Source organism: Heliangelus exortis, chromosome 3 (genome assembly GCF_036169615.1).
Source record: "Heliangelus exortis chromosome 3, bHelExo1.hap1, whole genome shotgun sequence".
Lineage (NCBI taxonomy): Eukaryota > Metazoa > Chordata > Aves > Apodiformes > Trochilidae > Heliangelus > Heliangelus exortis.
In genome coordinates, this window is record NC_092424.1 from 48,060,009 (window position 1) to 48,083,393 (window position 23,385).

Here is a 23,385-nt window from a genome sequence, read left to right on the forward strand (position 1 = left end):
GGGACTAGTGGCCGGAGGAATGAGGTTTAGGGAAAGGATGTCCTCTAGGCACAAGGATATGGATGTAGAAAGGCAGAAGGGTCTGCATCTCCTCTCTCACTATTTAGGAAGACAGCTTAGGAAATTTCAGACCTCTTCCATCTTGTTATAAGAGGCAAAATCCACAGATAAACTGTGCCTCACCTCTCTCTCTGTACCTTGGTAACAGTGATCTTTTATGACAAGGGCACTAGCAGATGTATACAATTGCAGCTCCCTACTGTGCAAGTAATACTGCTTTAATGCACAATGCACCACTCATGACTTGCACTGAGGCCTAGATAATTAATCTTCAGAATAAGTTGCTTTTTTATACATCTTGGATATATAAGAAAAAGCCTCAGGATGTGTGTGACTGACAGCATTGTAGACAGAAAAGGAGATGACAAGATGAAAAAGTTTTCCCTGTAATACCTTGTTCCTGATGCTTTTTTCTTTATTTGTTTGCTTGTTGTTTTGTTTTGTTTTGGGTTTTTTTAATTCTTTGGTATCCTGTGTGTTCCTAACCTACCTCTCTACAGATCTTTTGCTTTTTAATTTCCTGGGTCTTTGACACTACATGTGTCCTCTGCTGGACGTGTCCCTGGTGCACCAGCTTAAGGTGCTGCTTAAGTTGCTCAGGAGTCGTCTCTCTCAGAGTTGCTATGCCCTTAGGGAAATCTCTGGAGAGGAGACAGAGGAACAGCACCCCCTTCTTAACACAAACTGTGATTCCTTGCTGTTCGCTGTAGCAGCTGCAAGGACAGGGTGTGTGTAACTCCAAGCTAAAGTCAGGGCTGTGTGGAGAAGCACTGTGAAGTGGCTAGAAAAAATATTCCTGATCATATTTGGCACTGACTTAGTAGTTTATTTACTTTATCTTATTTTATTATCTAACCTATTAAAGTTTTCTACAATAGCCATGCTCAGACAATTCTTCTCTGTCTCCTAGGCTTTTAGAACCTCTAAAATTGAGGTTCTCAATCAACTGCCTTTAACCCACACAACTGCCCCGTTATCTATAAATCACCTGGGAAAGGAAAGATACTTTAAGTGATACAATTATTTTCTTCTGTGTTGCCCTGGCATAATCCCTATATGCCTGTCCTAGGAGTGAACACTTATCTCTAGCTCATCATGAAGTGAGTCATGGCTAGTCCCAACCCACAATCCCAGTACATTTCCCACATTAACAAATATAGAAGCAACACTTGCCACCAGTGTCTGAGACAGCATGTGAAGTGCAATCACTTAGCCCAAGGCCACACCAAAAGTATGTCAGGCTCAGAATTTAAGAGAAAAGTCTGAGAACCACTGAGCATCTGTCAAAAGAAGTAATTTTAATGTAGTCCCTTTGTGGCTGTTTACTTCCCCCCTAATTGCCATGAATTGTTCCAGTACCACAGAAAGCACACATTCTTGTTCTGCCATTTAAGTGAGATTTTTTTGCAAGATGAAGACCTAAAACTCCTGTGGAACCAACTTCTGAGCAACTGCCACATCCTTATTACATACTACCAAGCCTTCTCTTCTTGCACAACCCATGTGAACAGACAGCAAAACCAAACCAGAGTGACACTTCTCCTCACCAGCCCTTAAGTATCAAATCTTGACTAAACCAGTATGTGGGAATGGCCACGCTACATCACACCAAGAGTATGCTTCAGTATACTTTTCCCCTCAAAATTTGACTCAGTTATGCATAAGACTAGAAAATGCATTTGAGAACAAGATTTTCTCTGTTACCAACAGGCGTTTTCATTTACACAAACATATATGCATGTACACATAGTAATTTGCTCCAAGGTTAATATGGTAAAGATATCATGTAAGTAGCTGTGCAGTTTATAGAACATTTTTCTGTCAATCAGGATGAGTAAAATGAGTAAAAAAGCCTAGAGAAATGACTGACAATTCTCAAAAATTGTTTTACTTCCCTAACGGAGCTGAAAAAGAATGGATCAAATCCTTACCGTGTGTTGGGCTTCAGGTTCTCAACTGGCAAATGAGTAGTTCCTGCAGTCCTGGTTGACCACTTATTCTTTAAAAAGTCATCATAAGATGCACTGTAAACTAGATAGCCTGGAAACAGGAAAGACAAATAGTTGTGATTCTAAATGCAAATAAATAAATAAATAAATAAATAAATATATAAATAAAATTTAAATAAATTATATCCCTTGATGTCATGGTAGATTTTATAGGTTAAAAGGACTGGAAGCACTTTTGAATACGGAAGTGATGCCTAACTCCCCTAGAATATCCCAGGCTACAAGAATGCCCTCTCATCAGCTAATAATGATGGAGCCATCATCTGGGCAAAGTTGCAGAGGAGTAAGAACTTCATCATCTGTTGGTGCAGTTTAAGGTAAAATGTCCATTTAAGAAAACCTCCCCCCTTCCCACTACCCTGTCATGAGATGAACCCTCAGGACAGTACCTGTTACCATGTCTCCTTGAGCAGGTTTGGCCCAATCCACAATGACAAAGGAGTGACAGCCTTCGACTGCCACAATGGTGATGTTATGAGGGGCTTTCATGGGACGCATCTCTTTCTCTCTGAGGTCATTAGGGATGATTTCATCGAGGCTCTCCACCTGGAAGTGCTCCAGGGCCTCTGTCAAGGAGCAAGGTGCTGCTGGATCTTTATTAAGATAGGTCACATAAGGAGCTGGAAGAGACAGAGAAGAGTTAGCAGCTTGTAGGTATCACAGAGTAGCGCACAGACTGGCAATTTCCTGAAGACAGGAGAATGAAGTTTTGTGATGCATTTTACAATTACTCCCCTTCCAGTCCAGGGATGGTTCCCTGCTGTCAGGAAAGCATGGCTCACACTCAAGTTGATTGACAAGCAGGGGGAATGAGATGCCAGTGTTCAGGTCTATCCCACACTCATAACTGTACCCATTTATGCAAAGGCAGAAGGATCATCTTTGCTATGAGAGGCAGAAGACAGCAGTCTGACTGGAGAACCCTCTGCATGCTACCTCCAGCTGCTATGAAAGGTGGGGTGGAAGCATCACCCAAAGCCTTTCTAGATTTGCCTGAACAGATCTACATCTTGCTATGTGCCAGGGCAGATCTACATCTTTCTACATGCCAGGGGCTTAGGTGGTCTAAGACTTTACCAGGTCCTAGTGGTTGGTTCTTACACAAATGTCCTGAAACTGGAGTGAAACAACAAAGAACAAAAGTAATTCCAAGATGCAGTCCGACCAGGTTAAACAAAGGGATTATCATTGTGGTCCCCTGGTTACCAAGGGACAGTTCCCAGCCTTCCCAGCATGTGCTCCTGACATGTAACTTCTGTTTTTATAAGCTTCATACTGACTGGGATTGCACTTTGGTTCAAGAAAAAATTAAACCATCCTTTCATTGCCTTAAAAGTCACTGTAACATTAAAAGTAAGGACTATAAAACTTGCTTTGGAAATGTTTATTCAGTTGCAATAACACAATTCATTGAAATGGCAATATCGTTTCCCTTGTGTCTTGAAATGTTCATAAACCAACATTCCTTGGTTTATCTTATTGGATTTCATACCCTGAAGGAATTTTTTTCCAGATCTTGCAATGAAGTTAATTATAGCCTCTCCAGCTACATGAATCAAGAAGTACTGTCAGTGAGAGAGCCAAATAGAAGCATAATGGAATTGTTTGGACAGAGAAACTGAATGTGCAGTGAAAAAAGTCTTGGCATATACAAAACCAAGTCTTCTACTCCTGCAGCAATACTCCACTCTAAGCCCCATATATTGGAAGGGAAGGCAAGACACAAGTAAAAGCTGACTCTGCATCCCCTGAAATGCCAGGTGAGCCAGCAGCTGACTTGATCTCACTTCAAATACCAGAGATTTGTACAGGGCTTGGAGGGAGTCACCAGTCTGTGGTGGAGGCTGGAATGCAGTATCCCATCACCTCTAAGCCCCTCTGGTCAGGCCCCCAGTGCTCCTCTGACAAAGAAGCAGAGGAGTTCTGAAGTCAGAGCTACAGCACCTGCCAAGACACCTGAATGGCTCACGTACACAGGAGCCAACCTCATGACTCATGTCAATGTACTGGGGGTTCTACTTTCTTCTACTGAGCAAAGATAAAAATAGGAAAGCCAAATTCATCTCTATTGGTTTTATTTTTTAGAAAGTGAAATCACTGGTATTTAAAGGGCCAGGGGAAAAGAATTAGGTCCCCCCAAAGGAAGACTCACACCTCCATGCAGACTTGCAATGACTGAACCACCAGTGTGAACTTTAAATGATGAAACTGAGTTGAACTGAGCACCAGAGCAGACATTCTGTATTACTGATTTCAGCTATATGGAAAACAATGCAGAACACAAAGCAGTGCACTTATACTGAAAGAGTTTTGCACTCCTTAACAAAATTGGTGTGGGTGCAGATGCAGACATGCAGGCATGGAGGCTATGATCCAGTACTGCAGTTTGGATTTCCCAGGCGGCAGCACTTACAAGGACCACACGCTAGTTTGTAGGATGTATCTGCGTAATGGTCTCAGCTTAGAGGCTGACCTTTCTAGAACAAGACTTATTTGCAGCATGTTCATAAAACAAAGGAAATCCTTACCAGTGAAACGCTTCTTCCCAGCAATGTCATATTCTGACACGGGGTTGGTGCCAAAAACACTAGTCTCTGGATAGACAGCTTCTGATTCTGCTGTTGTAGAAGCAGTGGTGGTGGTGACCGTGGTGGTGGTTGGTGGCAAAGTGCTCTCAAAAAACTCGTAGTCTTCAGAGGAAACATAAGATGAAAATGTTAGCATCTTCATGTTATTTTTGCTTAACTACAAGAAGGGGAACATTTCTATCACCACAGTCCCAAAGGAGTGCCATGCACTCTGCCTCAGCCGCTGCACCCTCCTTCCAGGCCTCTGAGTCAAGGTCAGTCACACCTCAGTCTTGCCAGGGTTTCTACCAAACTGATGGACAAGGGGCATAAAATCTTTGCCACAGAGCACTAGTGTTGTTGCTGATTTAGACCTTGCTCACACAGGTGAAGAAGATGACAATTAACAAATGTATTCATACAGCAATATCTTGAACTCACTTTGTCTGCTACCTCCCCTCACAACTCCCAAGAGAAGACAGCACAGGAACCGAATCCCTGGCCACAGCCCTCAGAGGCCAAAGGAAGGAGGTAAGGGAGTGAAAAATTGGCTTTTTAAGAAGACTCCGTGATATTATTCTAAAATGCTAGAGCTCATTTATACAGTTCTTTTAAACACCCTTAAGAGGCATGGAGCCTTGTACTTGCTATTGGTTGCCCTAGTGGAGCCATTAGGGAAGGGAAACTGCCCACATGAATCTCCTGATACTTGGTCCTCCTTGATATTCAGTCCTGTTAAAGTCAGTGCTCTTTGAAAAGCTATTGTGCTGCCAGACTGACACACAAAATGAAGGAGAAGAATCATTTGGCATCCCTGCCATGTCCCCATCCAGGCTTCAGGACTTGGCTTATGACTTTGAGTGTTTTCTGCCTAAAGCCTCTGCATTCTGTAGATGACCTGCACCTAAGGGAAGGCCGCACAAAAAACTTTTACACTGAGGACATTCCACTTTCCTAGGGATGTAAGGAACATGGGATGTAGGACTCATGCAGTTTTTAGTTCATTCTCTCCACCCCACATCCTAAATGTTAACCTCGATATGAAGTGATCAGAATAAAAAGCACAGAAGACTATTTAAGAACAGTTCATTGACTTTGATGCAGCTGGAGCTAGAAGTTGTACTGGAGAAAGTAAACCTAGGATTCAAGTGGTGACTCTATCACCCAATTCTGAACATAATTCTGTTCCCACAGTAGGTTCCTGTTAAGATTACTGACAGACATCTCCAGAAATAGTTGTCTTTGCACCCTTGCTCTTTACATGTAATGCCAGACTCTAGAAAGCTTTTCCAGCTCACTGCTCCTCACTTAAGTTCCCACTCACCAACCTGCTCCATCAAACCTGTCAACAAAGACAGGGAAGAAAACCACCCCAAACATCCCATTTTCATTAGACTTTTACAGTACCATCATCATAGATCACATATGCCTCTGTAGTTGCTGTCATATCTGAATCCAGTCCTGAGAATGTATCTATTGAAGGAGAAAAGAAAAAAAAAAAAAAAGCTGTAAGAATTCAATGGTCTCATCCCTATCATCCCTATTCACCTGGCCAAATACATCTGGAATGAAGTTTAAAATAATATTCTTTAGACAGTTAATTTGTTAAGAATTAAGGTAACTGCCTAGTTTCCAGAAAATACAATGACAGTCTGCTCTGCATATTTGGAATAACAGACAAGTGGCTAACTGCAGTAGCCAGGAGTTTTGCTAGGGGAAGATAGGTTCAGGGCTGCTACTCAAAATCAAGAGTAATTCACCTTTCAGGAGCTCTGACTCAGGACCCAGCAGCTCTGCTTAACACTCACTGTCAGCATTTGATAATGTTTTGTATTCTCAGGAGCAGCAAATGTAATAAATTTATATTAAAAACATACAAGTAAGCAATTAAAATAAACTGCAGACTTTCATAAAATATTTTTATATTTTTGTAGGGGAATAAAAATCAAACAGCTCTCATAGAGCCATGACATTTACAGATTGTGTCTATATTAGAGAGCAATGCAGCTTAAAAGGAATGGATATGTAGAATGAAGTAAATGGTGCTGGTTTTCCTGGGGTTTTATTTTGTACTAGCTGTAGCCTGATCCTGTGACTAAATGGCCATTACAGGCTGGGGCACATATGTACCACCCTGAAGCACTGCTCCTGCTTTAGTTTCATCCAACAGGAATTCGTGCACACTAAGATTGCTCCACGATGCAAAAGAAAGCATGGCAAAAAGAGATGGTGGTGAGGTACATGTCAACAACACTCTCCTGATCCAACCCCAAACCAAATGAAAATGCACCCACAGACTTCCCAGCTGCCTATCCCTATATATTATCTCCATTTCTCTGCAGGTCATGTATCTAGCAGCAGATTCATCAACCATCAAGTGCCTCATCTTGTGAATCCTGGAGGCTTCCCTGCATACTCTGAGAAACACATTTCTCCACATGCTGGTAAGGAGCCAGCGTACATAAAGCTCAGATTAGCCATGAAAAGCAAAGCAAACAAAGCAAAAGCATTGTGCTGGAACCCACTGAAGGTACAATCAGAAGCTTCAATGACATGATGTGACTGCACAGAGGCCAGAGTGTGGGCCGAGACAAGAGAACAACAACTCAGGATATCACACAGGAACTGGAAATGTTCCTTAAACACTTGATATGGAAGCAAAAATGTTATTTTTACTTAGAAATATGAACAATGCAAAATATCAAATGACAATGCAAATTGTGTAAAAATTTTTTTTATTTAGAACTAACAACTCTTGTACAAGACATTTTTTTTCTACTACAATAAGTTTATTTTAAATCTATAATACTTATTTTCATGCCAAAAGCTTATAAATCCCAGAAAATTGTTAATTCTTGTCAGACTTTCATATAGCCAAATATGATAGTTGTCATGGTCGATTTCTGCAGTGATTCTTCAGGAAGGACATCATCAACTTGGAAGCCCTCTGACTTCTCTGAGGATAGGCAGTGGCAAAACAGATACTTTGCTGAATTCTGCAGATCTTCTCACCACAGCTGGCCAGCATCAACCAACGTTTACAATGTATTCACTTAGCTTTGACTACATCCAAAGAAACAAGAGTCTCAGGCAGAAATTTGAGTCCTTCACAGGCAGATTTCAACTTCGCACCTATTAGCTATCCAGCCTTTTGTCTAAATAAAATCCAGCATAAACAAATTCCTTTTTTTTCTCTCTCTCTCTCTTTTCTTTTTTTTTTTTTTTTTTCCCTGTGTGTGTGCTTTTTCAGTCTCTTCTACTGCACCTTCTGTGCTTCTTTAGCAACCGATGTGGCATGAAGATGATGGGGGTACTTTTCAAAAGACATCTAGCTTTATAATTCTCTCAACATACACCAGCTGCAGTTCTCCAGCTGGCTCCATCATGCTTTGCAGCAGCTCTTCAGAGAACCCTAACAGCACCAGATGAGGCTAAGTCTTGGCAAGACTGCTTGCCCTAGGCTTTTGGCATCTGAAAGGACAGGAGACTGGACAACCATCACTTGATTTTATCACCCGTAAAAGGTGGTGAAGATTCCACCACAAAGAGGGGAGATTTAGGTTAGACATTAGGAAGAAATTCTTAATTTTGAGGATGGTGAGATGCTGGAACAGGTTGCCTGAAGAAGTTGTGACTGCTCCTGCCCTGGAAACGTTTAAGGCCAGGCTGGAGTGAGAGGTGTCCCTGCCCATGCAGGAGAGTTGGAACTAGATGAACTTTAAGGTCTCTTTCAACCCTGGCCATTCTATGATTTTGCCATTTAAATACTTTTCAAGCACGTTTCTCTGTGGAACAGGCAGCTTGTTTTGCTGCAGTTGTCAAATGTTGAAGCAGGTCATCAAGAATGAAAAAAACAAAACAAAACAAAAAAACAATCAAGAAAATCCTCATAATCACTCTTCAGAGAAACTTTCCTAATTGCCAGGTGGGGATTAGTAGTGCTGAAGTTGTATAGCAAGTAAGAAGTGGAACTCCTGTGACATTTTGTCCTTTCAGTCTTCCATTTTGATGCATTTGCAGACATGCAGTTCAAATGCCAGACAGTTCAGGAGTGACTTAGACACCATTTTCACTGAATATGCAGCCTGTGTAAAAGAATGAGTTTTCATTCATGCCTATAAGAGGAAAGATCAAGGATCCAGCAAGGTGATCTGGTAGAGGGCAAAAAAACCAAAAAGAATGTTTTAAATCTTCATAAAATCACATGAAAACTTCCCAACCCACAACTATGCTAAAAATAATACTGCAAAACTTTTTGTTGTTCAGCAGCCTATACTCAGATTAAGTCCAGTCATATTTCATAAACTTTTCCTGTTCTCATAATACGTATTTTTAGAAGATATTCTTCAGGTATGCAAGAGCACAGGCCAAAGAGAGGAAACATTAAGGATATAATCAATATTTAAGACAAGAAAAAGGGGGTGATGGGACTGGAAGGGACTCTACCAAAAACCATTATCCCCTTTACGCAACTCTGAAAATACCAGGCTGACTATATAAAGCAAAATTTGTAACACTTTCATAAATACAATTAAGAAAGTACCAAAGGGAAAATGAAAAATCCTCAAAGAAATATTTAATGATGATGGTCATTTACATATACATACGTTTGTGAGTCTGTATACATCATACACATCTACACATAAGTACATATGCATGCACACTTCTATAAATGCATACTCAAATAGGGGGACTAACTGTTCAATAAATATTAATACTTCAAAAAATTGTAATTCCATCTGTACAAGGCAAAAACATCTGTAACTCATTACTTACCCAGGGTAGCTGGTAAGGGAATTTTCAGTCTTCTGCTTCTGAAATCCTTTCCAAAGATGACATCCTTAGACTCACTGTGAGTTGCTGAAGTTGCTGAAAGAAGATATCTTTCGTATCTCCTGCACTCTTCAAAGCAATAGTTCAGCTTCTCAGGCCATGGTTATGTGACCTACTTGTAAATCTACTTCAGCTTCAGGCATATAAGCATATGGGGCAAAGGTAAGGGAGTTTAATTACCCATTTAAACTTCCCACTGCAGTTGGCAGATGTCTGACTGCTATCCCTTTGCTTAGGTTGTGGCCATGTTTTACTGCCCATGTGTTGATTGAGTTGGGATTACCTACAAATGGAAGGGATAAGGACTACCATGGTGCTCCCTGATCCAGTTTTGCAAAATAAGGAGCTGTTTTGTGATGCAAAGTTCAGGTGATAAAAGGGTAACACATGGCAGCAGTAGCTAAAAGCCCAAAGACTCTACTACACTTATATTTGTTTACTTTGAATTTTGGATTGGCACCCCATCCTAAGCTTGTGTGACTGCAACAGGGAAATAATGACACGTGCCGACACTTTAATATCTTCAGATGACAAACAAATCAGTGGGCAACTCTCTCTGCCTTATCTATACAGACCCAGAGTTGTCCTTCCCCAGTTTCATCTGTGCTATGCTGTATTCCTGTTAGAAAACCTCCGTCTCTGAGGGCTGTAAGGAGAATGAGAATCTCATTTTGCACAAGCTGGTCTCACTATGGCTCAAAATAGAGACTTTTCAGAATGTACTGAGAGGAATGAACACAAAATAAGACAAAATGTATAGTGCCTTGAGGTTCTTCCATGGCCTGAACTGAAGAGAAGACTTCATTATAGGTGAGTTGCTTTGACCACAAATCTGCTGCCTATGCTTTTTGTGCTCTTGTGCATGAATATACATCAAGACTGGATCCAACATAAGGTGAGAATTTGGCTGAATTCAATGTATTTCCATGCAAAACTTCATCTTTGGGGAAAGTTGACATTTTCCAGTGAAGAAAAAGCATTTAACACCCAAGCCCTTCTCTAGCTGCTCTCATCTTATCTCCTACCTTATCACACGGACCAAAATCTTCAGGGGCAGATCCTTTCCCACCCCACATTTCTGTAACTGCACTGTACAAACAGCCCAACCACAGAAGTTCAAACAGCACAAGAGGAAGTTACCTTCTGCATTGCACTCTGGCAGGCCATCGAACCCCAAGAGCAAGTTGCCCTCATCATCATACTGTGCATAGGTGCCTGGAGGACAGGTTGGGGGTGGTTTCTCCGTGGGTGGCTCAGTGGTGGTTGGTTCGGGAGTGGTGGTGGTAGTTGTAGCGATAGTTGTTGTAGTGGTTGTGGTAGTTGTTGGGGGTATTGTTGTAGTAGTAGTAGTAGTAGTAGTTGAAGGAGTGGTTGTTTTCTTAATCATTTCAAGACCAATCAGAGGTTTCCCTCCGAGGCTTATTATGGGTTTATCTTGTGCACTCGCTACAGGTTTACTAAATCTGCTATGTCCAAACAAAGGTATTCCATCAGGACTCACCATTGGGGCACCCTTTTCATCTAGGAGAGAACAAAAGAAAAAAGTCTCGACATTAATCAATTTCAGGCTTACAGCATTGTATTTATCAACACTAGATACCACAAGAGCACTGAGAATGTGATCACTGCTTCCTGTGACTTAGCTGACAGCACAGAAGGCTGCTACCTAGAACAGAGTCATGGCTAACAAAGCTGTAAAATGGTTCAGAAGAACCTCAGACAAACCACAGTGGTGTTCACTTCAGAATCCCAACGTGCAGACAGCGCCTGCATTTAATCTAAATCAATCTCCTAACTGTTCATGAAAAGCACAATGAATCCATATTCTGCTCCCTAATGTCAAACATGTGCAAAGAAAAAGCTGGGATAAGCTGGTGAGATTCTGTCACTGCAGATAAACTTTTGTGCCAAATTCTGGATAATGCAAATATTCATGGTTACTGAACTTATATCCAAGAGATCTATCCCCATGGACTACTATGCAAATAGTGTTTTCACAGATCACACACAGAGTTTTTACTACCTATGGTCTATTTTAGAAATAAAAATAAAACACTCACATAGACATGGCTGCTACAGTGCTAGAGGCAAGGAGTAATTATTTCTATGTATATAGAGATATAAACTAGCATCGATTTTTTTTCTGGCTCAGTTCTGCAGTCCTTTCTAATGCCAAGACAAGTGAGATGGACTTGTGTGCTTCTTGCTGCCTTGTACTCAAAGCCCCACAGGATGCCCCAAAGCCTCCCCAGGTCCAACAGTGGCTGTGCGATGGAGATTTGAGGCACAAGCAACTCCAAATGACTTGCACAGGACCAGGGGATGTCCGAAGCATTCAGCAACTCAAAGACTTGTACCATGTGCCCAAAAACTTAGATTTTTTTCTGCAAGAAGGAAGCTGTCACTTACCAACAATTGTACGTCCATCCCCTCCTAACTTCACTCGGAGAGGGTTGCCTTGGGAATCTTGGAGGTATTTTCCTTCAACATTTAATACTAGCCCTCGGTCAAGGTCTACAATCTAAGAGCAATAGATGGACTCAAATTTAGATAATGCAAGAGGAGAAAAAAACTCACAGCAACAGAAATCCTGGGGAAATTCAGATGCTAAGTATGATATTCAGGAATAGCTACAATACCTATGGACATCACTGAAAAAATCACTGCTGAAGACAGCAAATCCCCAGGAGGTAGCCTCCAGAGTTGCAGAGCAACCATATTCATACTGCCTTACTTACTCTCTTGATTTTCTTGGGCTGCACAGCTCCTAAGGTGGATTCTTCTAATACCAATTTGAGTATGACCCTGAGCCTCTTTGATGATGGAATTTTAGATTATGTCCACTCATAAAAATAACTAAAAAAGCAAACAACCCCAGAAGGCCCTAGTTCATTTACATTAAAGAAATAGTAAAACCAAAGTATCTAAGATTTTAATTCGGGCAGGAGACTGATGAAAAGCCTCTGTCTCATAAAACAAACCTGTCTGAGAGCTTGGATTGAATTTAAGAGGTAACTGCAGTTAAAATCCAGTCCTTGTTATTTCAACTCAAAACAGCTGAACTGTATGCTGTTTTAACATGATGTAACACACGGAGCCAAAGAACACAAAATTGCTGGGAGGAAACTGGGAAGAGGATGTGAGCAGCAGTTCCAGGTTGGCAAGACAGACTTACATTTGGTGTTGGCAGAAAGACTGTGGCAGGAGTGACAGTAGATCATGAGATAAGTCTCTGAAGACCTCCAGGCCTCAGATGTTAACACAGATGATTGCACAGATCCTCTTGCTTTACAAGGTGTTCGTCCTGCTTGTAGCAATTCCCTCCTCTCATCGGGTAGAGAGATGCCCCACTGCCTCCCAAGGGCCTTTCTAGCCTACTTGCTGGAATTTTTTGAAAGGGTTTTGGGCATGCTTTAAAAATGTGATCTATCTGATGCATCGTTTTATGTTCCTCTAATACAAATGATTGAAGTGCCTATAAAATAAATGTCTTTATGTGCCATTGGCAGTGTGTGAGCAGCTCTAGTAATGCCAGCAAGGCTGTTCACAGTCTCTTCCTGCTCAGTGTTTGTGTGAATACATAGGAAAATATCAGTTCCTTCCCTTCATTGGTTGGTTATAAACTCATTGGAAAAGATTTTTAAAAAAAAGGTCTGGGCAGGTGGGCATCTAGTGAGGCTTTCCTATCAGTTGCATCTGAGCTCTTCAGAAAATACCACTGGAAACATGTCTGTACAAATGGCAAAATTCCTAGAGATACCTATGTTTGTACATTTAGAGCACTGTGACACTTATGGACCAACTTTACTTTTTGATACTCCTGCTCACTAGCTTCTTTCCAGAGCATGAGTCTGGGAGAAATATTACTGGACATGTTTTGCACCGCAGCTACCCTGGGCACTCACACTGCACAGCAGACAAGTCCCAAGTTGCTGAGGAGCATAACTCCCACGTACTTTGAGGAAAACAAGTTTCACTTGCACCTATGAGAGTAAGGCTATAGTTGAAAATCCAAGCCATCAGGCTTTAAAACAGACACTTAAAATGTTCAAATAATAAAATGCAGAATTTATAGTTTTCAATGGAACAGCAAAAACTAGATCTCTAAGTACAACCTCACTTCACAGGAGCACTGGTCTCCATTCTTAATGAAAATGCAAACACAGTAAGAGGCCAAAGCAACTTGAATTTTAGAGAGATCACCATACCCACTTTGTTCCTTGGGGGCCATTGATTACTCTCTGTCCACTTGGTTTTCCATTATTACCAGGTATTACTTTTCCATTTCCATTTCCATTTTTCGTTGTAAGATTAGGTCTGCCATTGTAACCTGAAACAAAAAAGTTTACTACAAATCGTATTTTAAAATGCAAATAAATAAATTTTCTTACTGATCTGGACATAAACATGATCAGAAAGAGCCTTCGCCACACTTGGCAAGCCAGGCATTTCATTTCTCCTTGGAACAACTGTTGTGACACTGTCAGATACCTGCATCTGATACAAGCATTTGTATTGGTTTCTCCTGAAGAGGCTAAACACTCATGGTTTCTTTCTGCCATGTTTATTTGGTTGCTTTATTTCTCTTGGTGTTTTAAGAAAGCAGGACAACAGTTCTAGATGGCATGACATTAAAATGTTTGTGGTCTTTGTAAACATTTGAGGAGTGGGATGAGAGAGAAAACATTGCTTAACACAAACACTTGTTCAATCCTATCCTTATAAAAAGCTGTAGTGATAAACCAAAATGAGAGGGATGGAAATTACTTCCTTTTATTTTTTTTTAACTTGTAAAAGGAAGGATTCTCCTCCTCTATCTGAAAAACACTGCCACACAGAAACACACTCAGCTGGTCCACTCCCATCTTAAAGCTCTGCAAGCTCTACACAACATTGAGTCTGACTAAAGCCTAAGAAATACAACAGCCAAGCTGCAAGGTCCTCACTGTTTAACACTGAGGCCACATTGAACAAAATATCGTTATCTACATATAGCATAGAAGGTAATTACTAGAACACCCAGGTCACTTGATACTATCTTGGATGTCCATGCGTTGGAGGGAGAAAAAATCATTTCTACCTAGCAAAGTCCCAGAGACTGTCTGAGATTCTCTTAAAGTGACACAGGGCACTAATAGGTGACACACCTTGATGTGTAGTGGACTCTCTGTTCCACTACCCAGGCTCAGCAGATGCACCAGCTGCTGGAAATCAAGCTTTTAACATTTGGGGTAAATCGCAGCCCTGAAGGTATTAAAGGCCAGACTGTGATGTGAGCAGTCCTCAACCAGAATGTGTAACTCTGAGCTGTCACTTAAAAAAAAAAGAGGGAAGTGGCTTCAGAATAATTACAGAAAACAGAATGCCATGAGAAGGGGAGGAAACACCTTACTGCCTAGGTGTGGGCAAGGTATAGCTACAAAAGCCTCGTAGTGATCCATATGAGAAACAGTAATACACCCGAGAGGTTGCCATATTCCACATACAAATGTGCTTTTCAGTGAAGTCATCACTCAGTAAGGAACGCAGCCCTTTTTCCAGTATAGGATCTAATTCTGTCATCTCCTCTGTGGATCACGGGATCCTGTGCATATCAGATGCCAGGACCAAAGGTCTGGGGCACCTCATTGCACTGATTCTTGAGGCAATGTCCTCAAGAACTGGGCTGCCTGAGAACCACCAAAAATAAAAAGTAATACTTTATGCTAAATAATGGAACCTGCATTCTGATGGAGAACTTTTCACCTAACTGCTGATCTCAGGAAAAAAACAATTCAGTGAGATTATTACAACAAAGACAAGATACCTTGTCTATAAGGAGGTCTAACAGATTGCCTTTGGGAGGGGCTCCGTAGCCTGGAGTTCAATAGTCGCTGGCGAGGGGACAAAGTGGAGGAAGAAACTGTTGGAGAAACAGTGTGGGTGGTGGTAGATGCTGAAGAATGTGGCCAGACAAAGCTTGGTTTGTGCTTGTTAGAGGACTGAGTAATCCGGGATGCCATGGCAGAGCTTCCTGGTGATTCATGAGAAGAAATTTTTAATGATGGAATTTGTTCCTTCTCTTCCTCTTCAGAACTTACTTTGTGAGGTAGAAGAGTGCCCATAGGCTTCTTTTTATTGCTCATAGTGTCATCATATGTGTTTTTGTTCCCTCCAGAAACAGAAGGGGACCATTTTGTTGCCAAAGATATGGGTTTCTCTTCTTTCTGATCATATTCACTATAATAATCATCCTCTTCATCAGAAACTGACTGACGAGATTTAGATGAAGAGGAAGAAGGAACTTTTTGAGGAAGCTCTGTTTTGGACGTTTTTGAAGGCAATAGGCCATATTTTTTCTCTGTCTGGGACACTGTTCTTGAAGGCACCATTGAGCGAGCAGGTAATGACGGACGATTTTGTCTCGAAGAAGTGGAAGATGACCTTGGATTATACTGGTTCTCTTTTGCTGTATCACTAGCAGAACTGGAGCCTGGCTGTTTGTAAGAAGGTATCTGAGAATCTGGTTGCTGTTGCTTTGACAGAGAGGAACTTGAGCTTCCCTGAGAGAAAGATGCAGGTAACCTCCTAGAAGAGGTCACATCTTTAGGAAATACTGAGTGGCTACTTGCTCTGTCACTGCCTTCTGTTACATCCTCATCAACACCTTCCTGCAATTCTTCATTACTCTGGGATGAGGCATGAGAGGGGAGGCGCCGACCTCTGGAATGCAGTAAGGAAGGACTGGTTTGTGTCCTCTGTGGAGGCTCTGAGTGGGAGGTCTTCTCCAATGGCAGATGAGAGGGGAATGTCTTTTTAGGCAAAGATAAACTGGGTTTTGATCGAGCAAGGGTTTCTTTTACTTCTCGACTGTCCTGCTCGTCAGGCTTATGTTTGGAAAGAGAAGACTGCAAATGAGAATGCCTCCCTGGAGCAGCCGCTCGACTTTGTTGTTCTGCTGAGTCGGAGCGGGGTGGCTTTTCACTGTGTGCCTCTCTGAGGTGAGAATAAGAATCGACCTGAGGATTTCTTCTCTTGGCATAGACAGCTGAAGAAGACTGCCTGGAAGAGGGTAGAGAAGGAAATAAGGGATTTGCATTTCGAGAGTCCTCCCTATCATTTTTATCAATATCCTTTCTGTCAGACCTGGCACTGGTAGAGGAGCGAGAGTGAGGTGAAGCATGACCAGAATCAGCAGACCTGGATGAGGCTGCCACTGCAGCTAATCTTGGATCTTTCCACGTGCGAGAACTGGAGCTTGAGGGCAGCCTTGTTTGCTGAGACCTAGAACTGGGCTGTCCTGCTCTGTCCTCTGCTTCTTCACTGTCAAACTCATTATGGCTATCAGGAGCATGGGGATCTGCCGATTTGGAAGCAGGTTTACGTGAATGACTTAGAGAGCCAGATCTACTGGGATGGCTTGGGACAACTTCATGAGAGACAGCAGGCTGCCGATTTGATGGCAAAGCCAGATGACTAAGTTCTGAAGTTTTAGAAGACATTTTCACCAGCACAGGGTCTGGCTTTCCTTCCACATTACCTGTAAAATCATTATTTTTGGCAGACAGAGGGTGGGAAGAGGTTTTGGAAGGCACATTAGTGTTGCTTTGCCTCAGTCGCTTTGTTTCATTATCAGTGTATTCAGGAACAGACGAGGCAGAAGAGCGTCGTGCTGACGGTGGTAACAGTGCTGGTGGCTCATGTTTCTCTGTGCTTGTCTGCTGTGACACCTCTGATACGTGGGTTTGAAGAGTGGTCCTCCCCGAGGCAAGGACAGGGTGGACTGGCCGACTGGGGGACAGTGGTCTAACAATCCTCCTCTGATCCTGGGCTTTTGGTGGCATCGTCGGAGCTTCTTCAGAGGAATCATGATCATCTGTCACTTCAGTGGATTGGAGACCAGGTTCCAGCTCACCTGTCTTTCTAGAAGGTAACTGAAACTTACTTAGGTCCTCCCCTTGGGACAATATTTTATGTTTATATTCAGAAAGAAGACTCTTTTTCTCATTAACATTAGGGGAACGAACAGATGACTGCTTAGAGGAAACCGATGGCTGGATTTTTGAAGAAACAGAGGAAGCTGGAGGAGATGAGCCAGGATTCCCTTTTTTTTTAGGATCTGAATTTTCTTGAGTATTTATTTGCTGTTGAGCAACTGAGGAAAAAAAGAATTTAAAAAAGCAATTATTCATAACAACAGAAGAAACACCAGAAAGACACAAAGTGAAGAAAGAAGAAACCAGCAAGGCAGCAAGAACAAGAAAACTTACAGGAATATGAGACAATCATTATTTCTGTATTTACCAGCCTATGTGGAATTATTGTAACTTGTGTAAAACTTAAAGTAATTAAAATAAAACATCTAAAAGTAAGGACTGCAGCATCATATCAGCGTAACCAAATATTCAGCAGAGCTTGGCCATGTTGATGGCATGGTGCTGCATTATCCCATCTGAGGCTGTGGCCCACATTCTTAGTTAATTCAGCAAATCTTCTGTTCCCACATCTTTTTGGCAAGAAGTAAATGCAAGGACAGGAATAACACAACCAAAGGCCCAAAATCTTGTATTTTTTGGCCAAGGTGTTTTCATGCAGGAAACAGAGTATGGTATGCATTTATTTAAAATGTTAACATGTCTGTAAAATGTCCTTTTGCACAGCGCAGTATCAGAAACAGTACTAAGGAAGTGAAAGTAAAGTAAAAAAGTTAAGTGGTAAAATCCCATGGCTTAAATTGAACCTAAGGAAAATGAACGTAACTGGGAACAAGGCAAGAATGGGCAGACTATGGGTACAACTCGGTGCTTACCTGCAGGGATGGCAACGCTGAAGGCCTTAGACTGAGGACCTGGTCCCCTCCTGTTTGCTGCACGAATTTTGAAAATATAGCGCTCCCCAGCCTGCAGACCATCTATTATGGCTGATGTTGTAGCTCCAGAGTAGGTGATGGACTTTGCTCCAAATGGCTTGAGAGCCGGGGCGTATGAAAGAATGTATTCTGAAATGATTTGGCAGACGGTTGGAAGGAGGAAACTGAAAACAGTCCCGTTTCCAGCGGACAGACTGTATGGGTAGGATGAATTAGAACGTGCATTACTAAAATTAATACACTAGCAATGCACGCTGAGTCAACAGCTGGAGTACAAAGACATGAGATATATATATATATATATATAAATATACACATATATGTAGGTAAGTCGAACATTTCTTCATCCAGACAAAACCAATCACATCAATGACCTAATGATTGAGACAGAACATGTTAGCTATAACTTCATAAAAAGACATGAGCAAAAATGCCTGTCAGAGTGAAAAGTCACCAACAGGAGCCAGATGACAGCTGTGCATTCCAGAGGAGGTGTGAAGGACATGAAAAAGATACAACACCAACTACTGTGTGGGTGTGGTTTGGTGTGCTGCACCAGGAGACCTTGTTTGTTTCTGGACATCCACTAATGCAGAGGGAAAAGAAAATTAGTCCTCTGAAAAAAATGACTGCCCTAAACCAGAAATAACAGTAAATCTACAAAGAAAAAATGCACTGTGGGCAGCAAACGTATGAAAACTGGCAGAAAACTGTGTGCTATCCCACTACTTGGGGAAACCTTGTCTGAAAGACTGTGCAAATGTTAGGTAGGGCAGACTGCTAAAATTAGAATACTGGTGCTATTATGGCTGATACAATGCAAGACTTCCAAAGAGAAAGAGAAATTTTGAATTTACTGATTAGCAACCCAGATATCTGCAACTAACAATGCATGATCCCGAGAATGTTCTTCCATAACATACCTTGCTCACAATGGTGGAAAACATGTAACTGCATTGCTAACTGTAGTTATGTCCATAGCAAATAAAATTTTTTTTCTTTCCTACAGAAATTATTTGGAAGAACAACAAAATGGTGTATACACGTAATTACCATCCAAGACATCAGTATTAGCATCAAATAACATTACTCATTAGTATTAATTACTTTCTTATCTTACATTTCTAAAAGAGCCTTGGCATAGCTAAAATTGCACTGTACTTTAAGACCCTAGTCATGCAAAAGCAGCTCTGCCAGTCCACTGTGGTGAAACTCTACCAGCTCCAAAGGCCACACGCTCATTCCTCAGCAGTGCTGGCGCCTGAGGGGCATACCCATGAAAACACAAAAGCACTTACTTTAATCTTGGGAACAAGGCTATGGCAGTCAAACATAACTGTTTCCAGCTGAGTGTTCACTTAAAGGGCTTTTAGCTGTTAACTACAGGCTAGTAGGTAGAATTCATGACTGGATGATAGAAGTTCTTATTCAGAAAACACACTTCTATGAGGAAATAGATCCTTGCATATTGCCAAATGGTAGCAACAGTGTACCTATCCCACAAAATCAAAATTTGTCTTACCTAAAGCTGGGGTCAAACACCACTGTGGAAAAAGCAAAGCAAGCTCTTCTTGCCACTTGGGAAACTCACCCTGCTCTCCCCTTTCCTTTTTAGATTACTGTGGTACCAGTGCTCTTTCTGTATGCTCTTTCTGTGTATCTTTCTGTATGAAAAGACATTTCACCCACTGTAGGCATGATGAAGAGTCTTCCCATTACATTCGCAAGATCTCAGCCATGTGCAGGCGTCCTTTTCCTTTCAGTCCTCTGTAAGAGGCATGGGTATTGAACCAAAGCGGGACTTTGAAAATAAACTCCAAGGACTATCAGTTTTATCTCTCTACACCAAGAAACATGTAGTTTCTTTTGACATTACAAGGGCATAGTCTGATAAGATGAGGAAAGGTTTCAAGGAGGAGGGTAGATTTAGCTTAGAGATTAGGAGGGCATTCATAACTCTGGAGATGGGATTTTGAGCAACCTGGGAGGTGTGGGAGGTGTCCCTGCCCCATTGCAAGGGGGTAGGAACTAGTTGATCTTTAAGCTGATCTTTAACTCAATTCATTCTGTGATTCTGTGAAACAAAATTACACTTGAGGAGTCACAATGCCATGATGGAAATACTCTGGAACATAACACTGTTTGGAAAAGGAAATGAATTTTTTCTGAAAATGAGCCCATCTTCATTGCATTAAGAGATAAGATATGCCAAAGTCATTAAAATAAAAAAATACAATGCTTTTTGATAAATTAAATCAATAAATTTTATTATATGTAAATGCATTTAATGCTCATTTGAAAAAAATCAATGTATGAGAAGGCATGATAAGCTTTGGATTTCTTTTTCATTGCTGTTGTTTCAAGAGACACAGGAGCTGCTTTAATTGCAGAGACACTGGTATTACTTCTGGTAATTCTGAAATGGCTACTGGAGGGCATTTTATCCTATTACTTTAATATGTGGTATAAATACATACAAGGCCAGGGTTGAAAACGAGAAGGACCAAAACCCAAAAATTCTTGATTCCCACTTGCTATCAAAATTACTATGAAGTGTGAATTCAGTAATTTCATTTAGCTAGTATAAACATCTTTTTTTAGCCAGTATAAACATCTTTTTTTGGCCCTTGAATATCAGATATCATTAAAATTATTGCCTTGGGTGAATCATCTAAAGATCAACAGACAAAACCAGACAAGGGCCTAATGACTGCTCAAAATTAGAAGCAGATTTGAAATTTCAGATAATGTCCCTGCATGACCCTAGTTTAGGAAATAATAATTCTTGGACACAGTTGTAGCTTCACTGAAGCCACTGGCAAGACTCCTACTAACTTCAAAGAGGAAGGAATTCCACTACTGCCCTGAAGAACACATAAAGTAGGTCTTGTATGTACACACTTCTCTCCAGACCAAAGGTCTTTTAAATCTTGAGATGCTACAGTGCTCATAAGGCACCTTCAGAAACTTTCGTAACTCAAGAAAAGAATCATGTCAACCACTGGTGAACTGGAGCAGCCAAAAAAATCAGCCTGTTCATTTTCAGAGGCAAAAAGGGGAAAAAAAAGAAGCCCAGAAAGCTGCTTTTCTTTTTTTATTTTTTAAACAAACAAAAAACCAAGCAAACTTCTATGCAAGTAAATGGCCACTGGCAAATCAGCCTTATGACCATGTGCAATAATGCTATAGCACACAAGGTTTATGCATGATATCTGTTGAATATCATTATTTGTGCTTGCTTCTTAAGCTGAGGCTTTCTTTCCTTCCCTGGTAAACTAGAACTAAAACACACCATAAACCCACACAGTTTCCTGGCAACTACCCAACTTTTCCTTCTTCACCTGACTGTTGCAAATCCCTTGAGAATCTTCCCTTCTTGAGTTCTGCCTCATCCCGCTTACTAATGGCAGGGATGTGTGCACACAGGACACCCTGTGACATCTCAGACACACGGTGATGATGGCTTCCCAGCACCAGTGCCGAGCTATTGGGCTGCAAACAAGAAACCCTTGCTGGGATATAAGCTATTAAGTTTAAAAATCCTGGGGTTCCAGCTTGTTGCTCCGTCTGGCTTCAAGACCATCTCCTTTAGGGAGTTAAAAACTGACAGTAATGACTTACCTTTGACTTTTCCTTCACTCTCTGGGAGAGCATCCCAGGATGCCGCTACAGAGGTTGGTTTGCCCTTTAATGGCCAAACATCCAAATTTTCAGGTGCGCTGGTAGGAGCTGTGAAACAGCCATATGCAGAAAAGGCAAGTAAGAAAAGTTGGCCTATATAGCATATATCTTTTACTCCTTCTCATAACAGAAATTCATTTTTGGCCATTTCAAAGACAAATATAAAAAACGCACGTGGCTCGGGTCCATCCGTGCCTGTATTACATCTCTGTATCAGACTCCTGTAATGAAATTTTATTCCATATTTTTAGGAACGGGCTGTCTGCAGAAGACTGCTACTGTGGCTTAGCTGGGATGACTTGGTAATTCAGTTGTTACAGATCACTTCCCCGTACCAAAGGGGCCTGACGGTGTCTCCTTGGTGGAGGCAGGATTTAAATTTCCTACACACTGAGAGGACAGCAGCCAGGCTGCTCCTCCCACAGAAAGGGGCAAGTCCAGCTGCAGGGGTCCAAACTGCTGATCCATTACTGAGAAATACTCAAAGCCCTGCTGTGCTCTCCAGGGCACTGCTGCAGGGATGCAGGCAGCAGGACTGAGGGTTTTTCCAGGTTCCCAACTGGAACCTGGAGCCCAAGGAGCCACTTATTCTGGCTTTCCCTCAAGTCAACCACATTTCACCACTTAATCTTCAAGATATGTATCACCTCCAGGACCTCCTTAATATGTACCTGCCTCTGGAGTCCTTTGGTAAACAGAGACACTCCATTTCCCTTCCTTTTCTCCCTCCAAGATTTGGATGGCAAACTCATACACGGTGTCCGGCAGCAGATTCTCCACCAGTGCCCGCCGGTTGGTCACCTGCTTGTAATCCCACCTTGCTGACTCCCCCTTCTCCCGATAGCGAATGCTGTATTGCCTGGGTCCAGAAATACAAAAATAAGAATTCATGCAGCAGACTCTACCATCATCAGAACCAGAGAGGGATGGGGCTGCTTTGCCCTGGGCTAGACTGCTGGGGCTTACTGGGGAAACTACCAAAAATGCCAACAACAAAATATCAGCATTTTTTAGGAATCTTCCTTCTGTTAGTAGACTCTGACTGCCTGTGCCCCAAGGGATGTACTGCTCTTTCCAGCCTCTTACTAAAAAAAAAACAACACTGCCCTGGGAGGAAGTCACAGGGCTTTTTGAATGAAGACAGATGTCCCAGGAAGGCTCCAGGCCACCATCCTGCCACCCCATGGCCTCAAGCTGGATGGCTGGGAGGCTCTCGGTCCCATAGCAGTGCTGGCGGCTCAGTTCTCATGTGTCTGCCCAGATAATGACTTCCACAAGGAAGCTGAGAACATGAAAAATTACCACTTCTCCTGCTGTGCCCCTGGGGGTACTTCAGCCTTGGGTTGACAGCCTTTCGCTGTTCCCAGGCTGAGGAACACAATCCAGC

General features: G+C 41.8%; 1 protein-coding gene across 1 annotated transcript in view; it reads right to left on the reverse strand.

The window, feature by feature from the left end:
* Positions 1-23,385, reverse strand: part of FNDC1 (fibronectin type III domain containing 1) — a 66,316-nt gene that overhangs the window by 12,905 nt on the left and 30,026 nt on the right. Inside the window, exons 5-15 of the mRNA XM_071740494.1 lie at positions 22,670-22,857; positions 21,939-22,046; positions 18,258-18,446; positions 15,276-17,603; positions 13,678-13,799; positions 11,879-11,990; positions 10,610-10,990; positions 6,044-6,109; positions 4,598-4,759; positions 2,459-2,689; positions 1,992-2,100 (exon numbers count right to left, since the gene is read on the reverse strand). Of these exons, the coding sequence (XP_071596595.1) occupies positions 1,992-2,100; positions 2,459-2,689; positions 4,598-4,759; positions 6,044-6,109; positions 10,610-10,990; positions 11,879-11,990; positions 13,678-13,799; positions 15,276-17,603; positions 18,258-18,446; positions 21,939-22,046; positions 22,670-22,857 (3,996 nt within the window). The remainder of the gene's footprint in view (positions 1-1,991; positions 2,101-2,458; positions 2,690-4,597; positions 4,760-6,043; positions 6,110-10,609; positions 10,991-11,878; positions 11,991-13,677; positions 13,800-15,275; positions 17,604-18,257; positions 18,447-21,938; positions 22,047-22,669; positions 22,858-23,385) is intronic.